Source organism: Dendrobium catenatum, unplaced genomic scaffold (genome assembly GCF_001605985.2).
Source record: "Dendrobium catenatum unplaced genomic scaffold, ASM160598v2 fragScaff_scaffold_266, whole genome shotgun sequence".
Classification (NCBI taxonomy): Eukaryota; Viridiplantae; Streptophyta; class Magnoliopsida; order Asparagales; family Orchidaceae; genus Dendrobium; species Dendrobium catenatum.
In genome coordinates, this window is record NW_021318728.1 from 464777 (window position 1) to 486772 (window position 21996).

A 21996-nucleotide genomic window follows, 5' to 3' on the forward strand; every position below is an offset into this window, starting at 1 on the left:
GCCTCAATTTGCTGCGTGTTTATTCAATCACGGTTGTCCTGTATGAATTTGTGAGCTCACACTTTTGTACGCTTTAGTGCTTTCATGTACACTTGCATGCGCTGTAGTGCCCGATGGCTCTTGGCGAGCCGCCTTAGGCTGTGACCATGTTATCCTTCTCTCTCATGGTCGGCTCCTTTAGATGGATTTCTTTCACTTCATGAGATCCTTGCCACTCATTTTCTAGCTGCCATCAAACAAACACTTGTCGGCTTTCCATCTTCTCGGACTCGATTCCATTGCAGTCACTCCCCTTCTTGGGTCACGGTAGTTCTTCCGATTTGTTCACCATCTTCATCTCATGCTGACTATTTTGGAGGATCATTTGGTTGCTCACATTTCATTAGATCGCGTGCCTCCTAATGTTTGCAATTTTCATTCTTTTTCAATATTCATTGGTAGATCATCTAGCTTGGGATTGCATCGCTCTCATTCCAGCCACTTCCTTATCATTTTAAACCAGACTCAGTTCCACTGACACACATAAGCGACCTTCGTCATATCTGCATATATATAACAATCAACAAGGTTTAGCTATATCGGCATATCTGTACTCATTTTCTCCTGAACTTGCTGAACTGTCCTTTCTTGTCTATCTTAGGAAAATTATCATTTGTCTATTCAAATTTGGATGTCACTCGTAAATTCTTATCAGACTTACATTTGGTGGGTAATTATTCAATTTGGAATACATATCACATCATTATTATATTATCCTTAAGTGCATATGACACTAGACTCTTTTTTATACGTACCTACCATGTATGTGATTTTTTTATGCGTATGCTCAGGAGACTTCCCATTTTGACGTATCTGTGGAACCACCAAACACACTTGTTTTGGTAGCCTTTCCACAACTTCGATTACATTTTTTTTCAATCAATCTAACTTATACTCATTGGGTTCTATATTTTATAAATCTTTTTATGTAGATGCTGCTATTGCTCATCTATCTAAGCTTTCTATGGTTAGAGTTTTTTTGTAGAAATGAACGTTATTTTATTGTTGAAATAAAAAATGTGGATTGTTAGTGTTATGGATATTAGGAATCCCCCATATTGTTCTTTCTGTAAAATCTTGAAGTACAAATTTTTTTTTTCAAAGCTCATTTGGATATGAAGAAATTAAATATTCAATTGATTGAGAAACATTCAAGTGGCTAGACCCTTCCTACTCGCAACATAGTAGTTGTCCTCTACCGTCATTTCATATTTGCATTTACAATTTGGGAACAAATAACTACATCAGGGTGAGATTATCTGCCCTTTACTAGCACTACATAAATGGTTTCTTAATCTTGCTCTAGCAAAACAATAGAATTTGATTCTTCGATTCTAGAAGCTCCACCTCTCGATCCTATTAATGTAGACAAATCATCATGATGTTTGGAAACCTGTTGATTTGATTGGAGCATTATGAATGATAATGTTATGGTCGAAGATGCACGGACACGGACACGGCGACACGGACACGACACGACACGACACGACACGGACACGGCATTTTTTAAAAATACAGGACACGGGTGCGGCGTGGACACGGCATACTAATTTTTAATATAATATATAGAACAACTAACAATCCTGCAGCTCTGCATACCGGTGCATTATCTGTAATAACCTGCACAATATTTGAAGGCCCAATCAAGACAATCACCTCTTTAATCAAATTTGCAATAAAAAATTTATCCTTGTATTCTCCTTCACAATTCACAGCTTTAATAAACATAGGATAATTCTCTGTAACGACCATAAAATTTATGAGTGGTCTTCTTTGAGGATCTGTCTAACCATCACACACCAAACTAACACATTTTTCTTTCCAGACTCCTTTTGTTGGTTCAAGCAATGTCTAAATGTGTGCTCTTTCCCTTTCCAATAATTTTGATCTTAATGCATTGTAATCAGGTGGAACATATCCTGCAAGGTTGTTGTTACATGCAAAACTGAATGCATTTTTATAGTAAGGATTTCTTGCAAGGTTAAAAGGAAAGCCCACTGAAAAAAACATCCTTGCTATTTCACCATCCAACTCCTCTCGCTGATGTAAGCTGAAAGCCTTCTCTAAAGGACTACTGGCAACTCCTTTTCTTTTCTTTGTTTGATATCCTTCACTTCTGAATGATAAATAATGATCAACTCTAACATATGAGGAAGAAGCATGGGACGAACCATGGGTAGATGGTAAAGGTATCTCCTCAGGGAGTGCCCTTTTGATCCTACATTCAGCTTCATCAACTTGTCTGTTTATTTCAGTCAACTGAGAAGTAGTAATCTTGGGACACATTTTAATTCCATGGCCAGCTATCTTAAGTAGATGTGCTTTCACCCTAGAATATGATCCTTTGTTGGTTCCACCACAATAATTGCATTTGAATGACACATTCCCTCCTCCTTCAAATGTTTTTCCTAACTTGGTAACATGAAGCCATAATGGCTTATCAGTTTCTACAGATTGTTCTTTTGAATCTTCGCCTAATCCACTCCCACCAGCAGTAGAGCTCATTTTGCTTTAAAATGCACTGGTAAAATGGAAGTAATAAAGGCTTAAAAAATTTCTCAAACTCATTTCAATAAAAACATAAAGCTCTCTCACAATAAAACCACTATTTCAAAATGCAAGAATAACCTATGAAACCAAAAGCAAAAGCAAGAAAAAACATGTAGATTCATCCAATTCCTACAGCAAGAAAAACATGTAAAACTAGCTGGCATGAAATTTGGCATCTACTTCATGATTAGCAAGGCATATTTTGTGGTCTACATGAAATTTGTAAAATAAAGAAGAAGCCAATCTTTAAACCTTATAAAATATCATTGCCTAATAAGTAATAAACTTCATCTAACAACAACTAGAAATAGACATGCGTTTCAATCCAACAGCAAACACACGCAAGAATCAAGGAAGATCCATGCAAGCTACGGTCAAGCAACAAGAGGAGAATATTTCTAGGTAAAGTGAATACAAGAGAAAGAAACATTTCTCTATTTCAAATTTTCAATCTCACATACCTTCTTCTCCTTCCAAATGAAGAAGACAATGCCCAAATGTAAAACCAGCTGGTTTCCCCTCTTCAATGGAATTGTAGAAAAAATCAAGTTTCCTGTAACAGGAATCATGTCAGAGGAGTCGCATTTAGGGGTTCTTTGGCAACAGGATTTGAGCAGGATTTACGGGATTTACGGGATTTGGCCGAAGAAGCGTGCGAAAGGGTGAAAGTTACCTTCGCAGCGTTCGAGCTCCCCATCGTTGCTTCCGATCAAAATGTTGTAACTTCCTCGTCGAACTTACAGATCCGGAATCTGCTCGGGACGGCGACTCCTCTCGACTGCGACTCCTCGATATACGGCGACTCCTCTCTCGCTCGGGACGGCGACTCCTCTCTCACTCGAATGAATGAAACGCACGGGATTAGGGCTATTTCTTGTGCGTGCCCTTATGAGAGGGTGGGGCAGCAACCCTGATGTCACTAACAGATGGGTGACCATAAGTAGGGGAAAGGTATTTTAATCCAAGTTCTCGTCTCATGTTTTTCCAATCGGAGGTAGGGTATTCGCCACGAGACTCTTTATGATCTTCTAACCTCATCCAAAAGTGGAGAGCACTCCCGCTCAAATGTGACCTAGCAATGCTAAACTGGCGAGAATTAGGGATTTCATGCGATTCAAAATAGTCCTCTAATTGTCTAACCCATTCCCTAAAGTAGTAAGGGTCTGAGGAACCATCAAAGGTGGGTAGACGGTAAGGTGGCTCAAAGTGAGGTCGTTGTGGCTTAAACTCGTGTCTAGGTTGAAAAGAAGAGTGTGACACATAATTCGAGTGTGGATAGTCAACAGGTTTGTCCGTCATAATTCTAGTCATAGTGCCCACTAGGCTAACGATGTCATCTAAACTCTTTTGGAGTCTTATCGGGTCCATTGAAAAGCATCAAGTGAAACCTAATAAAGATTGGGTGCAAGGTACCACACTTTACAAAGGGAAAACACCAATTCGACTTGCCAAAAGGTGTCAGAAAATACTGGACAGCAAGCTTCCAAAGGGGTTTAGGTCACTTGGTGTTTAGGGAGGTAGCTAAGGCTTGGGCAGCACCTAAATCAAAGGTCAGACTCACTTAAAAGCCACCAAACAGTGCAGAATTTTGTGTGGACAGCAAACTACAGCAGTTGGGAGAACAGGACAGCAAACTAAAGTGATGGACGACGTTATCTAAGCAATTTAGATGGACTCTAGGGTGTGGACAGCAAGTTATCATGAGTTTAAAGTCACCTAAATGTCACTAAACAGTGCAGGAATTTAGTGGACAGCAAGTTAATTCAGACGTCTAAGTGGCCTAGACAAATATAGAGGTTATGGTGATGATAGCAGCACTTAGACAATGAAATATACTTATGTATCATGAAGAAATTACTGTAGATTTTTCTGGACAGCAAAATAAAACAGGAAATTCTTATGAAATAAGCAATGGTATGCATGCAAATGAGCCACACAAATGGTAACTAACTTCCTAGGAATTTCTAGCACAAGTAAAGCATGCTAGCCATGATCTGATACCAAGATGATGTGAAACAACATACGGTGAATCACGAATTGCACTTAAGATATTAATAGAAGTGATGAACTTTACTTTGCTACCAAATAACTCTTTGTTTGCTCAAGTTAAAGTTTAAGAATATAGCGTTGAAAGATTAAGCAATATCAATAGATTACACGTTGAGATTACTAGAACTTGCAAAATAATAACCAAAGATCTAGGTAATGCAAATAGCCAATTATAACAAAGCCCCAAATTTAAGATAAAGATCATTTACCTTGAGGTCCGTCACACGTTTTTAAAGTGGTGGCTAGCGGAGGAGAATCGTAAGTAGGCTTAGTGATGCTACTAGTAGACAAGTGATCTTAAGAGGACTCGTCGCCGGGAAAGAAGCCGGATGTGGAGGAGCGGGTGGGCGGCCGTCAATGATCCACTCGGAGTCGGGACGTTGTTTGTCGATGACGATTATGAGAGTCGGTAGGATCCGATCCAAGTAGGCTCCAACGGTATCGTCGTCGGAATCAAATCCCGCGTCGAAGAACGGCGATCGTTGGATGTCGAGATTGCCGTGAGCGTCGAACACAAGTCCCCATTCAAATTCGGGGTCCGCCATGCATTCTTGCCTAGGGTTGAAGGAGTCCCCGAGAGGGAAAAGGAGGTGACCCGTCTTGGGGTGGTGGAGGGAGAAGGAAAAGATATGTTATTTAGTGGGAGGGAAGAAAGCTGAAATCTGATTTCAGTTTTAATTTAGAGGAAATAGGGAAGCTTTGTTTTCAAATCTCAGATTTCAAATCTGAAATAAAAACTGAAATTCCGTGATAGATGGGGAGGTATTTAGGAGATATTTAATTATTGATTAAGTGAGGATTGGAGAGAGAAAAGAGCCAAGGATGGCCGGCCATGAGGGGGAGCTTAGAGGGCAATTAATTTTAATTAAGTGGGCCCTCTAGAGAATAAATAACTGTCATATAAAATCTGAATTTTCAGTTTCAAATTTGGGCTGAAATACGAAGGTTTCCAAAAAGGATTTTTCTCTTGGTACGTTGAAATTCACCAATAAATGCCTAGGGAAATAATTAGGCACTTTCCTACTAGGTGAACTTGTAAAAAGGAAAGGAAATTAACGCTTGACAAGTGAAATTTTAATTTGTTTTGACAGCAGGTGACCGGCGGGTTGTTTGGAGGTTGTTATGGGGCGGCGTGGAGAGGAGGCCGGCGGCTGGGGTATAGAGAGGGCCACCGGTGGCTGGGTGGTTCAGCGGCTGGCCGGCGGCAGAGGGCTGAGGGGCCTGCGGCCAAATTCTTGGCTGGTCCCAAAGAGGCCGGCGGCAGGGAGAAAAATGGGAAAAGAAAAACAATTGCCTCAAATACTTCCTCCTCAAGAGGTTCCAATCCAAATCCCCACAATGACGATGAGATCAAGAGACATGAAAGAGAATAATAAAGCAAGAAAGAACCTAGAACTCACAAAGAGATCTAGCTTCTCCTACGAACTCACTAAGAGATCGTGGAGGTTTGCACTCACAAAGAGAACATGAAATGTTAAATTTTCATTCATCCAAAACTAAACTATTACATGAGAAAATGGCCATATAAATAGGACTCAAAATGACAAAGAAAGTAAAGTACTAAAATGCCCCTTGGGCTACAATAACTATCAAATACTCATAAGGGCAAAAACGGAAAAACATGAAATAAAAATAAATTACTACATAAAAGGATGGAAATATAGATCATGATCGTGACCGTCGATCTTCGGCATCTCCTGGAGGTACATGTGTAGAAATCGCTGCTGATGTCCCCATCACAGGATAGTTTAGATTTGGAGAAGATGGATCCACGATACAAGCATGATATAGGCGAACCCGACTAAAATCCTACATAAAATGCTAAGTATAAAAAAGCTGAAAGCATCATTTGGAAGCTTTTGAGCCAATACAACCTAGAAATCATAGAATTTTTTAATGAAAACAATATCCAATGGACCTGCTTGTTTGAGAAAAACCATCAACTTGTCAGGAAAATTTGGCCCAACGAATAATCATTTAAGAACTATAGGTTTACAAGGTAGAGATTTTAGGTGGTATGTTTCCTGGTTCGAGAATAGAGATCTCAAGTTTGAGTAAAAAGTTATATATCATGGTTTAAGCTTCTCCCTGCATCCAGTTTATGAGTTGCAATTTACACAGTGCCCTACTTATTATCAATAAAATTATTTGGGATAGATTTTTATCCTTTAAGATAAAGTAATTGTAGTTCTACCAAGAAAATGACAAATTTCTAGTCGATTCCGCGAGGACTTCAATACAAAGTTAGTTTAAAAAGATTCATAAAAACAGCCAAGTTAATAAAGATTTTCTAAAAAAAATGATTACAAAACTACAGTCAACAAATAATTCCTTCATCTGGGTGGGAGATGTTGGGTTGGTTACATGAAACATCAAACATCAATAACTTTCTAAAGTTTGTAAAAACATAGGAGAATCCTATCAAGAATGTAAGAAAGTCTCTATCCAACTTGAGCAGATTGATTCAGCAGACACATCGTGCTCATTTATCCACTCAAGGCACGCTGACAAGTTTCATATGCCTGCAGAGGTTGCATATCAATCATGGAAAAAAAAAACTCAATAATAGAGGAAAAATATAGAAATCCTTGACTAATGAAAATTCCTAGAGAAAAATAAACTAAGATTTCAGATAGAAGACTAAGAAAACTCATTTAGTTAACAAATTTATAATAATAAAAGCATTAAATCTACTGTAAGCTCTCACTAAGAGTACCTATACGATCAAGCTTGCAACTTCTCATATCAAGGAAGACGAAGTAGATGGTTAACAGCCAGTTCAAGAGTATCAACGTTCTTCCTCAACATCTTTCTTTTACAAGAGTTAAGTGTCCTCAGTACTAAACGAGAAAATATCATAAATCTCCTCCATGTTTAATAGGCCTGTAAAATCAGTAGACTTTGCCTACCATTATGATAAATGCTAAGATTGTAGAATGGTTTTAAAAGCCGTTAATCAATTACATGGATACAGTTCCAAAGCAAGACTTTCCATGCTCTTCAATTCTTCGTTCAATCTGCAATGCACTAGAGAAGGTTATTCGCAAAAGCATTATGGTACAACCACAGCAGAGGAGCAGCATTCATTGTTGCAGTGAAATCAATCTTCCAAAAACAAGATGACGGATTTTTATTGAAAAAATTAATTTGGAGTCATTCTTCTAGGAATGTGACTCCTTCAATCAGATCAATATAGCCCACCGTAGAGGAGAACTTATAAATTAACCATTATAATGAGATTAATATGTAATAAAGCTTCCATAAACATTAAATGAGCATGGCTTATTCTGAGCTTAGTTAACTTTAGATAAAACAAGTTATCATGTGAGGATAAAATCATGCCTTTGAACCTAGTGCATTGTAGGAAAGAATGACAAAACTTGAGCGAATAAAAATGCTGGGAAACAAAAGGTGAAAAAGAGAAAAGGCCAGTTTGTTTTTCCTTCTTTTAATGCAGAACTTCATGTCAGCAGACGTAAGAGGAAGCAAAAGCATGGTATTTATTTTCCTTTTTGAGCGTTATAGTGAGAAATTATGAATAATGATCTAATTATATGAAAATGCTTTAACTTTTGATGAATGCCAATAGTGATATTGATCCGGGAAATACCTAGGAGTTTGGCATTTTAATTGACGGATGGTTGCTTCCAGCATAATGTACCATATATTCCAATAAAACGTACCATTATGTCATGACCTGGTCTGGTGAGCTCGTATAGACGAGACGAGAACGGATGTCGGATGTAAATGATAGAACAGAACATATATCAAATGTTGCACGAATTTAAAACTAAAAGTCGTCGAAGATGTTTAAGTAAACTTTATCCCTTTATATCCAAATTACCCTTCATGAGATATTAGGGAAGTATTTGGAAGAGGGACACATGCGTAATTTACCTCCAAATTTTCCTTTAATTCCCCTCATCAACAAATCAGCCACTTTAATCCCTCAATCTAATATTTCTTATATTATGAATACTCCCCTTAAAGTTGATACTGATGACTATTTACTATTTAAGCTTTGTAAAATGGGTCAATTTAGTATTAAAGATTCATTGAATTATTTTAGACTCAAGAATGTTATTTCTCCTGTGTTTTCAATGATTTGGCATAAAAGTATCCCCTCTTCCATTTTAGTTTTCATTTGGATAAATATGCAGAGATATATCCCTACTGATGACAACTTAACATTTAAAGGTTTCACACCACCCTCCCTGTGCCAATATTGTTATCATGTGGATAATAGGAATTATATCTTCATTTCTTTCCCTATTGCTGCTAATGTTTGGATTAACTTTAATGATATTTTTAGAACTAATCTTTTCTATGGAACTATTAGTATATCTACAATGCTAAACATATGGTTGGTCAATTCTAAACTCAAAATTTTTCTCATGAAATTTGGATTTTAATTCATAAAAATGTTCCTAATAGCAAGGGTAAACATTCTTGTAAAGAGATTTTGGAGGAAAATAATTTTGGGAGAAACCCTAGAAATTTCCTTTAAAGAAAATCATATGAAAACTTAACATTTCCTTCAAGAAATCATACCTTAGACTTTCCCAAGCCTTCCTCTTGATCTTTCCCAAAGAAATTGCTGGAAACCAACGTCGGCCGCCGGCTTTTGCGAGCCACCCGATGTCCTCCCCCTCTCTTCACGCGTGCAGTCGAAAGAAATGAACAGGGAATCGGTCCCTAGGCGGATGAGGGGAATTAAGGAAAAATTAGGAGGTAAATTACGCATGTGCCCCTCTTCCAAATACTTCCCTAATATCTCATGAAGGGTAATTTGGGTATAAATGGCTAAAATTTACTTAAACATATTCGACGAATTTTAGTTTTAAATTCGTGCAACATTTGATATAGGTTCTTTATATCATTTCGATCAAAATTTCACGTAGAATTTTATAAAATTTATTGCGTCGAATTTCGACGACTTTAAAAATTCATATAATTTTGGCGCAGCGCATCGAAATGCGTGCGATGCATACGATCGACAGTTTTCGGGTTTTACAATTCTCCTCTCCTAATAAAAATTGCATCCTCGAAATTTAAAACAAGAGGAAACAAAACATACCTTACTCAAAGATATGAGGGTATCATTTTCTCATTTCTGATTCCTTCTCCCAAGTAGCATTCTTCTCCGACTCATGCTTCCATTGAACCTTAACAAAAGGTGTCCCTGCTCCAAGATACGATCTGGTTCTTCAACATAAGTAATATCTGGTTGTATGTCCACGCTCACCGGGTCAGATCGTGACACATTATGTCATGTCATTTTCTCAGCAAGAACTCACTCTACATTTGATTATGTATGGTACATTGACTCCTAGATGCACAATATTAGCATCATATCTATGACAGTTCTGTCTGAATTGGTTTTGAGTAAGCCAACCCTGTCAGCCTTCTACCTAGGTTCAGGTAGCATCTTAGTGATTCTTGTAGGTCCTAACCCTATAAGAGTTGTTATCTTCTTCTTTCTTCATGTTAGATAATTGAAAACCCAATTATTCATGAAGGACATCTCTTTATCCCAAATGTGAAGCCCTACATATTTTTCAAGTGTGAAGTTCTAACTTTTAAGTGAGTGATACAATCATGCCCAACCAATTTGCATCTTTCCTCTCTCCTAATTACTATAATTCGGTTTTTTTTCTATCCATCTTCTTTTACACTTATTTTGATCTCATACTTCATTTGATCGCATAGAAAGGCTGTTATTGACATTGCTACAATTGGAAATCCTAATTTGCTATCAATACTCAGGAGCAGCGAGGAGGTTCGACCTCATATTTTGCAGTTCTCATGTTTTATAAGTTCTGGTTTCGTGACCAAGCTTACTTAAATCACAAAGGCATAATGATGTTTAAAAATAAGATAAGGATTATCTTCAACTCTACAATTGTAGAAAACAAGAATAAAAGTTAACCAACAAAACAATACAGCATAAAATCACAGTTGAATGCAGCATTACAAGGTTTAAATGAATCATTATTTTAAGGAAATAGTCTGATGTAGGCAGCCTCTTGCGTGGAATACAAATTTGTAAGAGATGATGTAACCAATATGCTTAAAATATGTGCAATACCGCTAGCGCTATAAAATAAGCAGTCTAACAAAATTGATGAATTTAGAGAAGAACCTTAAGCATGAATTGATATATCGATTTCCTTTGCTTGCTGCATCCAGTGCTGCACAACCAAGCAGAAACATGTTATATGAAAGATTTCTTGAAAGCTTTCACATAGTACAGCAGAGCATACAGAAACTATGTTTAATGTAAAAATGTAGTAAATTCCCAAAACAATTTTACTGCAGAAAAAAATTCACTTATCAAGCATATGCAAAGGTGCTTGGTTCCTAAAACGAACAAAATGGTAATATAGGATAGACAGACGCAGATATCAAGTGAAACATAAAAAAGGTATATCAAATAACCAAAAAAAAAATAGATGAGGCAGCTAATCAACCACCATATTTCAGAGCTCCATGATCATAAGCCATGCATGCACCAAAAGAGGCACAAGGAAACTGATGTAACACTACAAACGGAAACATGAAATAACTAATAATAAAAGAAAAGAACTAAGCATCATAGGTAAAGACTCTGAATCAGGGCCGTCGATCGTCGTCCCCGGCGATGGTACACATGGCGAAATCTGATGCCCTCATCAGAAACTATAGTATAAGGGTTCATCTAGTGCAAAAGGCTCCCCCAATGGATGATCTGAGAGAAGTTGATGCATGCAACCTTAACTCAACAAATGCATGATCTGAGAGAGGTTGATTTATGCAGCCTTAACATTAGAGAAATGTGCTGTATGATCAAACTATGGTCTTCAACTTTAATTTGAGGCGACCAAATAATTTTTTAACACCTGAACACTAAGGCAGCGATAAAAAAAACTGGTTTCAAATAAATCATGTTAAAGAAGAATGTGAGTTGATGCAAAATACATTCTTGTTAGACTTGAAAAAGAAAATAGCTATTCACTTATCTTTTTTTCATAAGATTTACTATGTTAAATGTAACGCCGTAAAAATTATAAAATGGACTCCTGCTTTGATGCCAAAGAACCTCTTGTTGTTGCCATTGGCTTGCCTTCCCAAACCTTAGAATTCAAATAATAAATTATTCCAGTTTATTCTCCTCACTCGAGTTTTGGTAAGCCTTTAAGAGTCGATAATGCTATTGTTGTTTTTTCAAGGCCTTGCACCAAGATGTGTCAATATATGACACGACCCAAAAATTTGACATGGAGCCGACCCAAAAATTCCAAATTTGGATCAACCCATTTAACAAATACCTCGAGTTAGGGTTTAAAGTTTCAACCCAATTGAAATATCGAGTTGGGTTAGAGTTAACTCGCAAACCCGAATGCAACCCGTTTAACTCGTCCAATGGCTCGCCCTCACTTGTTGCCTACTCGCGCACTCACCCTGTCGCCCGTGGCACTCAATTGGGTCAGCAGGTCAGGTTGGTGTCGGGTCAGATTTGGGTGTAGTTTTTAAACCCGTTTGGACAAACCAGTCAGGTTTGGGTCACACATATTAATAGTGTGTCAATTTCGGAGTTGACTCGAATTCGACCCGAAAACCTATTTTGACACCCCTACTTCCACCACTAGGATGTTGGAGTTAGAAACTATAACTATCATGAATTTGAATTTGGATCGGGAAAGAACAGCACAATTACTGATGACAGTCTTTGAAAAATGTCCATCCTATTTCAGCCATAGTAGAATGTATGCTCGTGAAGTTGACACTCGTTTCTCATCTTCATCCACAATTAATGCTTACATCTCTAGATCAATCTAAATTTGCTCTCTTAGATAGAGATATATTTATGGTTGTGGTCATATTATATGCTGGAAACAAACCTATACGTGGGTAGCACCAAAATCTTACCTATTAAGATTGGCTAAGAAAACAAAGAAAGTTAAGAGAGAGAAAGAAAATTTAGAATGAGAAAATCTGAGATTTTACTAGATGGTAAGAAAGTACAAACTTGAGCCAGTGAATGAATATATCATGCTCACCCTTTATTTATAGATTTGGTCAAGGCTCGACTCTACAGAAATAGCTATATATATGCAATATACATAAAATTAAATATCAATGCTTAAAAAGTACTTGTTATAAAATAATGAGGCTTGTAGCAAAAAAAATCGTACATATAACTACCTAATAGAGGTTGAATCCACATGAAGTTTCTTCCCAAGTTCAATGTGATTTTTGAATATTGGAAGTATCTTGAATACTTGATGATTGTGCCTACTTGGTCCTTAGGTTGCTATTTGATCGAATAGTCTTGATCACGATTCAATGAATCAGGCCGACTTGATTTGAACCCAATATAACTAATATTAGGATATACATGGCAGATCATAGCCTTTCTAAAAAAGGATTGTGTGCCCAAACCTTCAAGGACACCATCAGAGGAGCCTATTGAACACAATAATAATTTTCTTATTAAAAGGGTTCGTAGAGCCTAATTTAGAGAATGGTCAAATTGGCATGGATAAGATGAAAGCTTTTATAATTTCAAAGAAAAACAACGTGAATACGAAGCCTATTGCTGATAATGATATAAATTATACTTTAGATCCACAAGAAGTTTTTGCTCCTAATGATAATCTAAATGTTATGTATAATAGCAATGTGACTCTCTATATGATGAGTTAGCATTTCTAGCCTAGAAGAGCTAGTGGACAATACATTTCAAATTCTATTTTCCAAGAAGGGAAGAAATAACAAAAACAAAATATCGTCACTCTCCAAAATATGTCAAACTTCATGTTAAACATATTTAATGATGGTCATTGGAGTACTTCTCTTATGACAAATGCCCCATTCTTTGTTGTGGCCTTGATGGTGTATTTTGTTTTTACCATTTTCATTCAGCAATTTATTGCAATTAATTCGTGTTTTACTGTAATGGATAGCTTATAATAAAATTTCCTATCTAGAAAAATAAAATTTTACTATCAATTATGAATCTCATGTCGATAATGAAGGTCATCATATTATTATTGAATCGTCTCTTTCACCATGACTCGTAGTAAAACCTTTTGAAATGTCCTTTTTCTAAGGATGATGGGTTCGGATAGATGTCTTTTAAGAAAAATTAAACCTAGTTTTGGCTTCACAAAACAGAATCATCATGAGGCATACCCAAGCTAAATCTTCGTCACTTCCATGATTAATTTGTTAATCTGGAACATATGTTCCATTTAGGTTACAGATAGGAGAAGTTTAAGAGAAACTGATTCTTATGCATTGAATTGTAATTAAGGGTTAATTTGGAGCCTACTTTTCTATTAATAACCTTAAAATTTTCTCTTGGTCATACTATAATGTCAATGTTTTCTATTTATTTCTGAATGTTTTTGAGAGAAGAGATGGATTGTTCAAACTCCATCTTTTCATATTAAGATTTTGTAGTGTTGAATTATGTCTTTGCTATTCTTTTTATGCTAACTGTACTGGAAGTGAGATTTGACCTTCGGAAAGGTTAGAGAGACATTGCTTTTACATTAGTGGCTTTAAATTGTTGCTGGTCATTTTAATGTTGACCTCAATTGTGCTGAAAATTTTGATGGTGCTGTGCCTAATATGTCTAGGACAGAGGGTTTGCTAACAGTATATAGATCATGATTTGACAGATGTTGGGTATGATAGTACTGATTTTACTTGAGAGTGATTGGACGACTTGGGAAAGACTACATAGTTCTTTATTCTAATGAATGCCAAATTCTTTTGATTATACTGAAGTGTCTCCTTTGAGTAGCGTTGTCTCTGATCTCTGCCCTTTTTTATTCTCTATGCATACTAACTTTCACTAGAGTAGTTCTTTTTTCGATTTTAAAATATGTAGATAAATCATCACACAATCTTTTATTTTGTGGAACTAAATTGGGCAGCTTTCATATCAGATATGGCCTTAATGTTCCCGAGTAGAAACATTAAATACTTGATCAAGTCTTTAGACTTTGAAATAAAGAAATCATTGGTAATATTTTTGCCAAAGTAAAAAATGGTAAGCATGAAGCATGCAAGTGTGAAATTGCTTTTCAACACTAAATCTAAGATGAATTGCTAATGCAATTTTCAATCAGGATCTTGCTTTGGAAGAAATAAGTTTACATGTTTTTCGAGGTGATTTGTGCTTCATCAAAAAGCCTGTATTGTGCGCTTTATGGTGCAATTTACTTTGTATAAAGTTGGGCATGAAACTTTTGAGTTGTTTCCAACTCAATGTTTCATAGTATTTAATTGAAATGCATGCAAGTGTGATACAAGCTTCTTGAAGCACCAATTTGCTCGCTTTCATTTGCCAATTTGCTTGTGTTTGCATTCCCATATGTGACATGTTCATCAAATTTTGTGCATTCTTTTTTCATTTTTGCTATTAATATGGGTTTTTATGCTTATTTTTCATCAAGAACTAATGTTCATGCTTATGCTTTGCCATTATCCTCAAGATTCCTTTTTCTTTAAAATTTTCAAGTAAATTTTGCCAAGGAATCAACATCACCCCCATGAATGGGATAATTAAAACCATATTAGGCTTTCTCACCAATCCCAGAAAGACAAATATGGACATTGTACGGAACACTGGAACCAAAAATAGATCCCACCAAGTCAGACTAAGTGTTGCTTGGTGGCTGGTGCACAAAGCGCCTTGGTAGGAAAATTTTATTTCTACCACACCAATAAAGACATGTTTTTAGAGTACTCCCCTACAATTAAAAAACAGAATATGGTAAAATAATATCCCCGTGACATCAATAAAATTCTTATCTGTACCTTTTTTATTTCATTTACATGTTTAGAATACTAAAGTTAATTTATACTTTTTTTTCTTTTTTCTTTTTTCAATACCTAGTTTGACATGACATAGATAAACAAAGCTTAAGTTAATTTCTTACAAATAGACCCATAAAGCTCATATTATGATCATTAAAATGAATTCATGAATGAAATCTGAAGTGCAATACATTTTTTATGCATTACTTAGCCTGCTCTCCCTCTCATTCACCAAATTATGATGTTGGTTACACTCCCTTACCATCCCTACAGTGTGCATTGACCATCCATCTATGCCAATAATCCTTTCAAAACTCTCTAGTCTAGAACCCTAACTAAGATTTAGAGGTTTGTGCTGCACTTTGCTATTTTGCTATTTTTTCCCCCTTAGACCACAAAAATTTTAAACAAAATCTTAATACAAAATGCCAACATCCCTTCCCAGCATTCTACCAAAAATCACGCGCATATCAATTACTTTTGATCTGTCATAACCTCGCTGCCATCCTAGAAGCCACCGCACAACAAAAAAAATGGCATAACCAACAGCTTTAACAATGAAACTAAAAAAGGCAGTAATCGTATCATGAATGATGGCAACACCGCTTCAAAATCATCAAACGTTTGTCAAAATATATAGTATTTTCACTTTATAGTAGGTAAATGTTCAATGAGAAATAAACAATATTATATACAGCTTAGATGTTGTGAAGAATTTGGCATTTTGTTAGGTCCTTTCCCTATTGATCTTGGGCTTGTTTGATTCGACTTATTTTTACCTTTTCTGTTTCGAAATGGCATAATTTATTTTTTGTTACTGTTTGTATGCGACGCTTCTGCTTATATGTTTTTATGGGAACTTTATTTTTCTATTTTTTAAGAAGTTTTTTTATATTTGCTTCTCCGTTTCACACATCTATTCCCTCAAACTTCATTTTTGAAACTACCTTTTACAAAAGGTGCCGGATTATTAAACGAAGCCCTTGCTTATTATTGTCATATAAAATCTAATTGGTTCATGATGGTTCCAAAGCGTTTTCAGTCTTCATGTGTTATGTTGCATTGTTCAAATTGATTTTCTGAGTAAAGTATGCATTATGCATGTTGATGTTGGTGCCATGGTCCCTGATTCTTCCAGTATATACTCAGTTTGTCGTGACAAGTCAGCGAGCATCGTGGTAAGAGCCTTGATGCAATAAGGGAGCTTGCAAATGATTTGTTAAGAGTTTCTGTTTATGCAATGACTTGTCAACCTATAATTTTATGAGTAAAATTTGCTTGTTAAAATTGATTAAGCAAAGTGTAAGCAATCAACATGCTACTCATAAAAGATTTTAAGAAAAAATTTTAGATTTGATTAATGTTTTTAGCATATGAACTGACTTGTGATAGCTTCAAGAAAGATAACTAGAAAGCCAGAAAAGTTTAAAAAGTTGTGAATTGATAGACAAAGCTATATTATACTATAATATATATTAATATTGTAATATTATATAATATAATTAATTTATTTTTGAGCATAACCTTATCGAGCGTCTCTTAAAATGCCTTGTGCAAAAAATGAGACTTAAGCCTCGTTAGTGACAGCAAAGATTAAGCCTCCTTGAAGCATTTTGGTGCACCTCAATTCGAAGCGCGCCTAAAGTCATATGTATCAAATGTTTTTTTTTTTAAACAATGACCTTCTATACTAGTAATTTGTTTTCAACTAGGTCATCCATGGGTCAACACTAAAATCATCTTTTGATGTGTGTTTGGGTACCTGTCAAAGTTCTTTTGATCTAGAATTGGAAAAATAAAAGGTGGTAATGGTGAAGAACAAATGCTGCATTGAGCACATTGATTCTTGGAAGAAATTCACAGAATAACAGAAAGGTATCAAAAGAAATTTATCTCACAGGATACTTGTAATGAACCAACAACATCACTGAAACACTGCATGTTTTCAACTGAATTGCCAGTAACCTGCATGTCATAAATGATACAGTCGGATGTGTTAATTAGAAAGAAACATACGGTAGTACAACGTATTTTACAGCAAAACAAGAGCTCAAAAACATCAAAAAAGGTGAAGGGGGAATACGGATCATCTCCTGGTTCTGTCATTTAGTTATGTGGGTATAAACATGTCTATCAGGAATAACCATCATCAGCAAATTGGTATTTTCATCAGCGCATACCTCTGAAAGAGCCAGGCGGAGCGTGGAGAAGAGGGAAGCGTAGCTCTCGGCAATAGCAGAAGAGTTCCTCTCAACAACCTCCAGTGCCCTAAAGATCTCGCGACGATCCTCTACTTTCTTCTTCTCTGGCAGATTTCCGCCTGACTCAGAATTATCTCGAGGGGTTTCTACGAGCTCCCGCCAACCGGGTTCCGCGAAAGGGTTGAGAGCTCGCTCCTCCGGATTCGCTGGAGTGACAGCTCCTTCTTCCGCTTTCATTCGGATCTCTGCCATTTTTTTTCGAAATGAGCCTGATGTCTTTCTTTTCCGTTTACAGGATGATTTATCTACTTGCAAAATTATATTGTGTACAGTATACTTACTACATTAGAATACTGAGAACTTTAATAATATATAATATGATGATTATTAATATGCTCATATTTTTATTAGGGAAACCCGGACCGGTTCGCCGGTTCCCCGGTTGAACCGGCGGTTCATGCCAAAACCGGCCGGTTCGATGCTAAGCCGGTTCTCAGGTTGAACCGAACCGGCTTTCAGACCGGTTCACGGTTGAACCGGTCGGACCGGCCGGTCCGGTCCGGTTTTTAAACCATTGTATATATCACTTAATAAAATTATATTTTTAATTTTTTATATTTAATGCTTAAACTTATGCACATCTTTATTAGGAAATAGAAAATCAAGCGTGATGAGTCATTTTGATGTTGATTTAGGCTCACTTAGAGTCAAATTAAATTACTTTTGGTATTAGACTAGTCTCATTGAAAATTTTAGTTCTACTCTAAGGTCTTATTTGGGACAGCTTTCTTATTGCTTCTTAAAGCAATTTTTTAGTACAAATATTATTAATTTTTACACTAAAAAGTTATTTTAAGAAGCAGTAAAAGAGTCGTCCCAAACTTTCCAGTACAAATTTTTTTTTGACTTTAATGCTTCGTTATTGAAAGCCAACACGGATATTATTTATTTTGCATTCAAGAATATTTAAATTTTATTGATGATTAACTTGTATTATTCTTAATATATGCTATATAAGGTAATGCTAATTATGTTCATTATTACAATTAATTGTATTATGATTCAATTAGAGCAAATTCATAATAATCAAACAAAATTTTGGTTCAAATTTAGAATTAGATTATTTTATTGGTGTAGCTAATTTTGAGCAAACTAAGCAAACATGCATCTCTAATTACAGGTTTCAAGAAGGGGTTGATGCCAAGACGAAGAAAGGACGGCAATGTGGTGAATGGAATAAAGTTGGCATGGTGCCAACTCTAGATGATGAGCCATTGTTGAGTGTCAAGCATGGGTGTCAATATTTGACACAACTTGAAAATCCAATACGAAAATATCGAGTTAGGGTCAACCGGTTTCGCAAACGGATCTGGTTTGAGTTTCCGGATTCGACACAATTTAAAAAATGGGTCGGGTTCTGGTTGACCCGGAAACCGGACGAATCAACCCAGAAACCTGTTCGAAACCAGCTGATCGTGCTTCTGAGGCTACCCATCACACCCCCTGCGCCCGCCCTCGCATTGCGTCCGAGGCCATCCCGCCGTTGACCAGAGCCTCGTTGTCCGTCGTCCAGCCGTGGCGCGTCTCCGTCCAATCGTGTCAGGTTAGGATTGACCCGTTTAAATCCGGATTTGTTTAGAGTTCCACCCGAAACCCGATTGTGACACCCTAATGTAAAGGAGGGAAAAGGCTGAACATGCTGAAATCGCAACTAGAGGAAACTTGACGCTCAACAAGAGGAAACTTGATAAGGCTGAGAAGTAATTTGATGTTCATTTATATGAAACTAGAAAAAGTTGAGAAGAAACTGGGTGGATCATTGAGAATTGAACGTGACAGCAGATGGGAAGAAACTCAACTAAATTGAGAAGGAAATAAGGAGTTATCAATAGTAAAAAAATCCACAAGATTAAAAGGGAGAAGCGATTTCACCGATATCTTCTAAATAATATGTTTTATTTTATGGATATTTTTATGTAAGTTTTAAAGTCCTAAAATGATTTATTTGAATTTTATACTAAAAATTTGATTAAATTATTATTTTAATTAAAATATCTTAAAGCATTATTAAAAAAACCTTTTAAAATCCTATAACCCATTTCGTTTAGCCAAACACAAAATGAGAAAAACAATTTAAGAGAGAATTTTTAGGAGAGAAAAAACGAAATCGATATTTGGAGGCCGTGGTGCTATTTTTGTCAATTAAGTCTGTTGGAAAAATTGCTCGTCTCGCTGTAAAGAACTTTTATCATATTTTTTATTTCAAAGATTTTATGTTTTTGATATTTTTCTAATCAAATTTGTATTTTTATTACTGAAAAATGTGAATTATGTTATATTAGAAAAATATGATTCATTGTTGTCTACCATTATGACATTTTGATATTTTCTAAATTTAGCTAAATTATATTTTATTTTTTGCAATGCATTGGAAATGAATGTGGATATATGATTAAAATTATTATTATAGTACTATGATACTACTATGTATGTAAAAGACAAATAAAGACTGATTAAAATGGAGACTAATTGACTTGTATAGGAAGGTGAGCCGACGGACTTTCCTTTAAATATTGTGATTTGGTGTTATCCTCTACTGGTTCACGTGATACTAATTGGGAGTTATAAGAAGATAATTATGTGCTGACGAGTAAAAAATGTTGACTCGATTTATTGAGTCAAAAGTTTATTGATATTGATATATTATTGAAAAACACCGTGATAGTCAGGATTTCTTACTTATTTAGGGGTTGTTTTGTTGCTTGAAAAGCAAATACAGTGTAAAGTAAATGCAATATAAAATAAATGTAGTATATTCCGAATACTTTGAGACTGTTTGGTTGTCTGCAAAATAAATGCAGGAGAATTATTTCGCTTATTTGGTTAGGTAGAACTAGAGTAAAGTACAAGCAGTTTTTTGTAATAATTTATTTTGACATTACAACTAGTGTATTTATAAAAAGCATCAGCTACAATCTTCCTAAGTTGAATGAACAATTTATTTAGCAACACATGCATTTAATAATTGACAAATACAAGTAAAAAGGATATAGCAATAATGTAATCATACCTACTAAATTACGACAACAATTAAACCCTTAAGAAGGTCTATGTATTAGCTTAAACAGTAGTTGATAAAATTAGATATTTTTTCATTCTTATAAATAGGACTTTGAAACCAACAACTATCATATGATATCTGACATAATTCTTAGTATATTAGCTGTTATACTTCCAACTTCTCTTTGTTAATGTTTCAACAAATAATACCAGCAAGTTATATTAATATAATTTTTTTAAAAAAAAATTTACATATAATGTTTTTATATTTACATATTTGATAAATAACTCCTTATAATATTTATATAACACCCAAATTTTTAATTCTTATTAAAATTTTCAGGTAATGTGTCGGCTTAAAGCGTCAAAGCATTGGATATATAATTATCAAATGTTATTGCCCAAAGGACAGAAAATTGATTGAAACCAAAAGGGTTAAATGAATACACTTTTCAATGATAAGGTCAGTAAAATTAGCTAATAAAAGACTAAGCACTGAATCTAAACAGAAGATTACTGCTGCTATTCCGAAGTTTTATAAAGTAAACACTTTTAACAGGATAAATAAGAGAGAAGTATATTTGTTAGTGAAGCGAGGAAATCTAGCTAGAACACAATTAAGAAAGGACCGGAGTATTAAAAAAGCTATATGTGGATACATTCACAATCGCAAATCAGCTGTAGGTATCAAAATTATCCAGTAGAGTTAGCACAATCACGCCGTCGAAGCTTCTCCTGACAAGTCCCCATCAACGCTAGTAAGCAACGGTGTTGACGAAGGAGATGCATGAAGCTTTGCTTCATCCCAATATATTTAAATTTGAAGATCATATAAATTAAGCCCTTTTATGAACATGGCTGAGACAGTGCCGAATAAAGCCTGATAGAAAGAATTTCTAACCCGCTCAATTTGAGCGGGTTTCAATGTCGCAAGAATACCTAAGATGTAAACAACATTAACGAAAATTGTTATACCAATTACTATCCCTATACAGTTTCATCACTTTGATCTCCTTCATTGCAAGATCAAGTGACTCCCCATCTTGGCATACCATGTGCTTGAGAGCATATTGCTTGGATACATTTGAAACATCATGAGCAAGATACAAGAAAAGCCTCCTTCAGCACTCAAATTCTGCGCACGAAGCTTTTCATTGCCAATTTCAATTAGTTTGCCTTCTAATCCTGTTTTATTTTAATGAAATCCAACTCTTAAATGCTTAAAAAGTGGAGCAATATAAGCAAACAATAACCTGGTAAAAGTAAAAAAGGTCTGTCTTAAACATAG

At 35.6% G+C, this 21996-nt stretch overlaps 1 protein-coding gene across 2 annotated transcripts; it reads right to left on the reverse strand.

Moving 5' to 3' along the window:
* Positions 1–6840: 6840 nt before the first annotated feature.
* On the reverse strand, positions 6841–17956 carry LOC110103315. Of its 2 annotated transcripts, none has more exons than XR_002303928.2 (6): positions 17628–17956; positions 17346–17412; positions 10781–10829; positions 7611–7665; positions 7355–7450; positions 6841–7160 (listed from the first exon to the last, which is right to left on the reverse strand). XR_002303928.2 is itself a non-coding variant. In XM_020831969.2 (6 exons), exons 1-5 carry the CDS (start codon positions 17898–17900, stop codon positions 7384–7386), a joined length of 501 nt encoding a protein of 166 aa, XP_020687628.1. In that variant the 5' UTR covers positions 17901–17955; the 3' UTR covers positions 6897–7160; positions 7355–7383. The 2 variants fall into 2 exon arrangements, 1 of the variants encoding a protein (XP_020687628.1); XM_020831969.2 differs by having other exon boundaries at positions 6897–7160; positions 7611–7655; positions 17628–17955.
* Positions 17957–21996: the final 4040 nt, after the last annotated feature.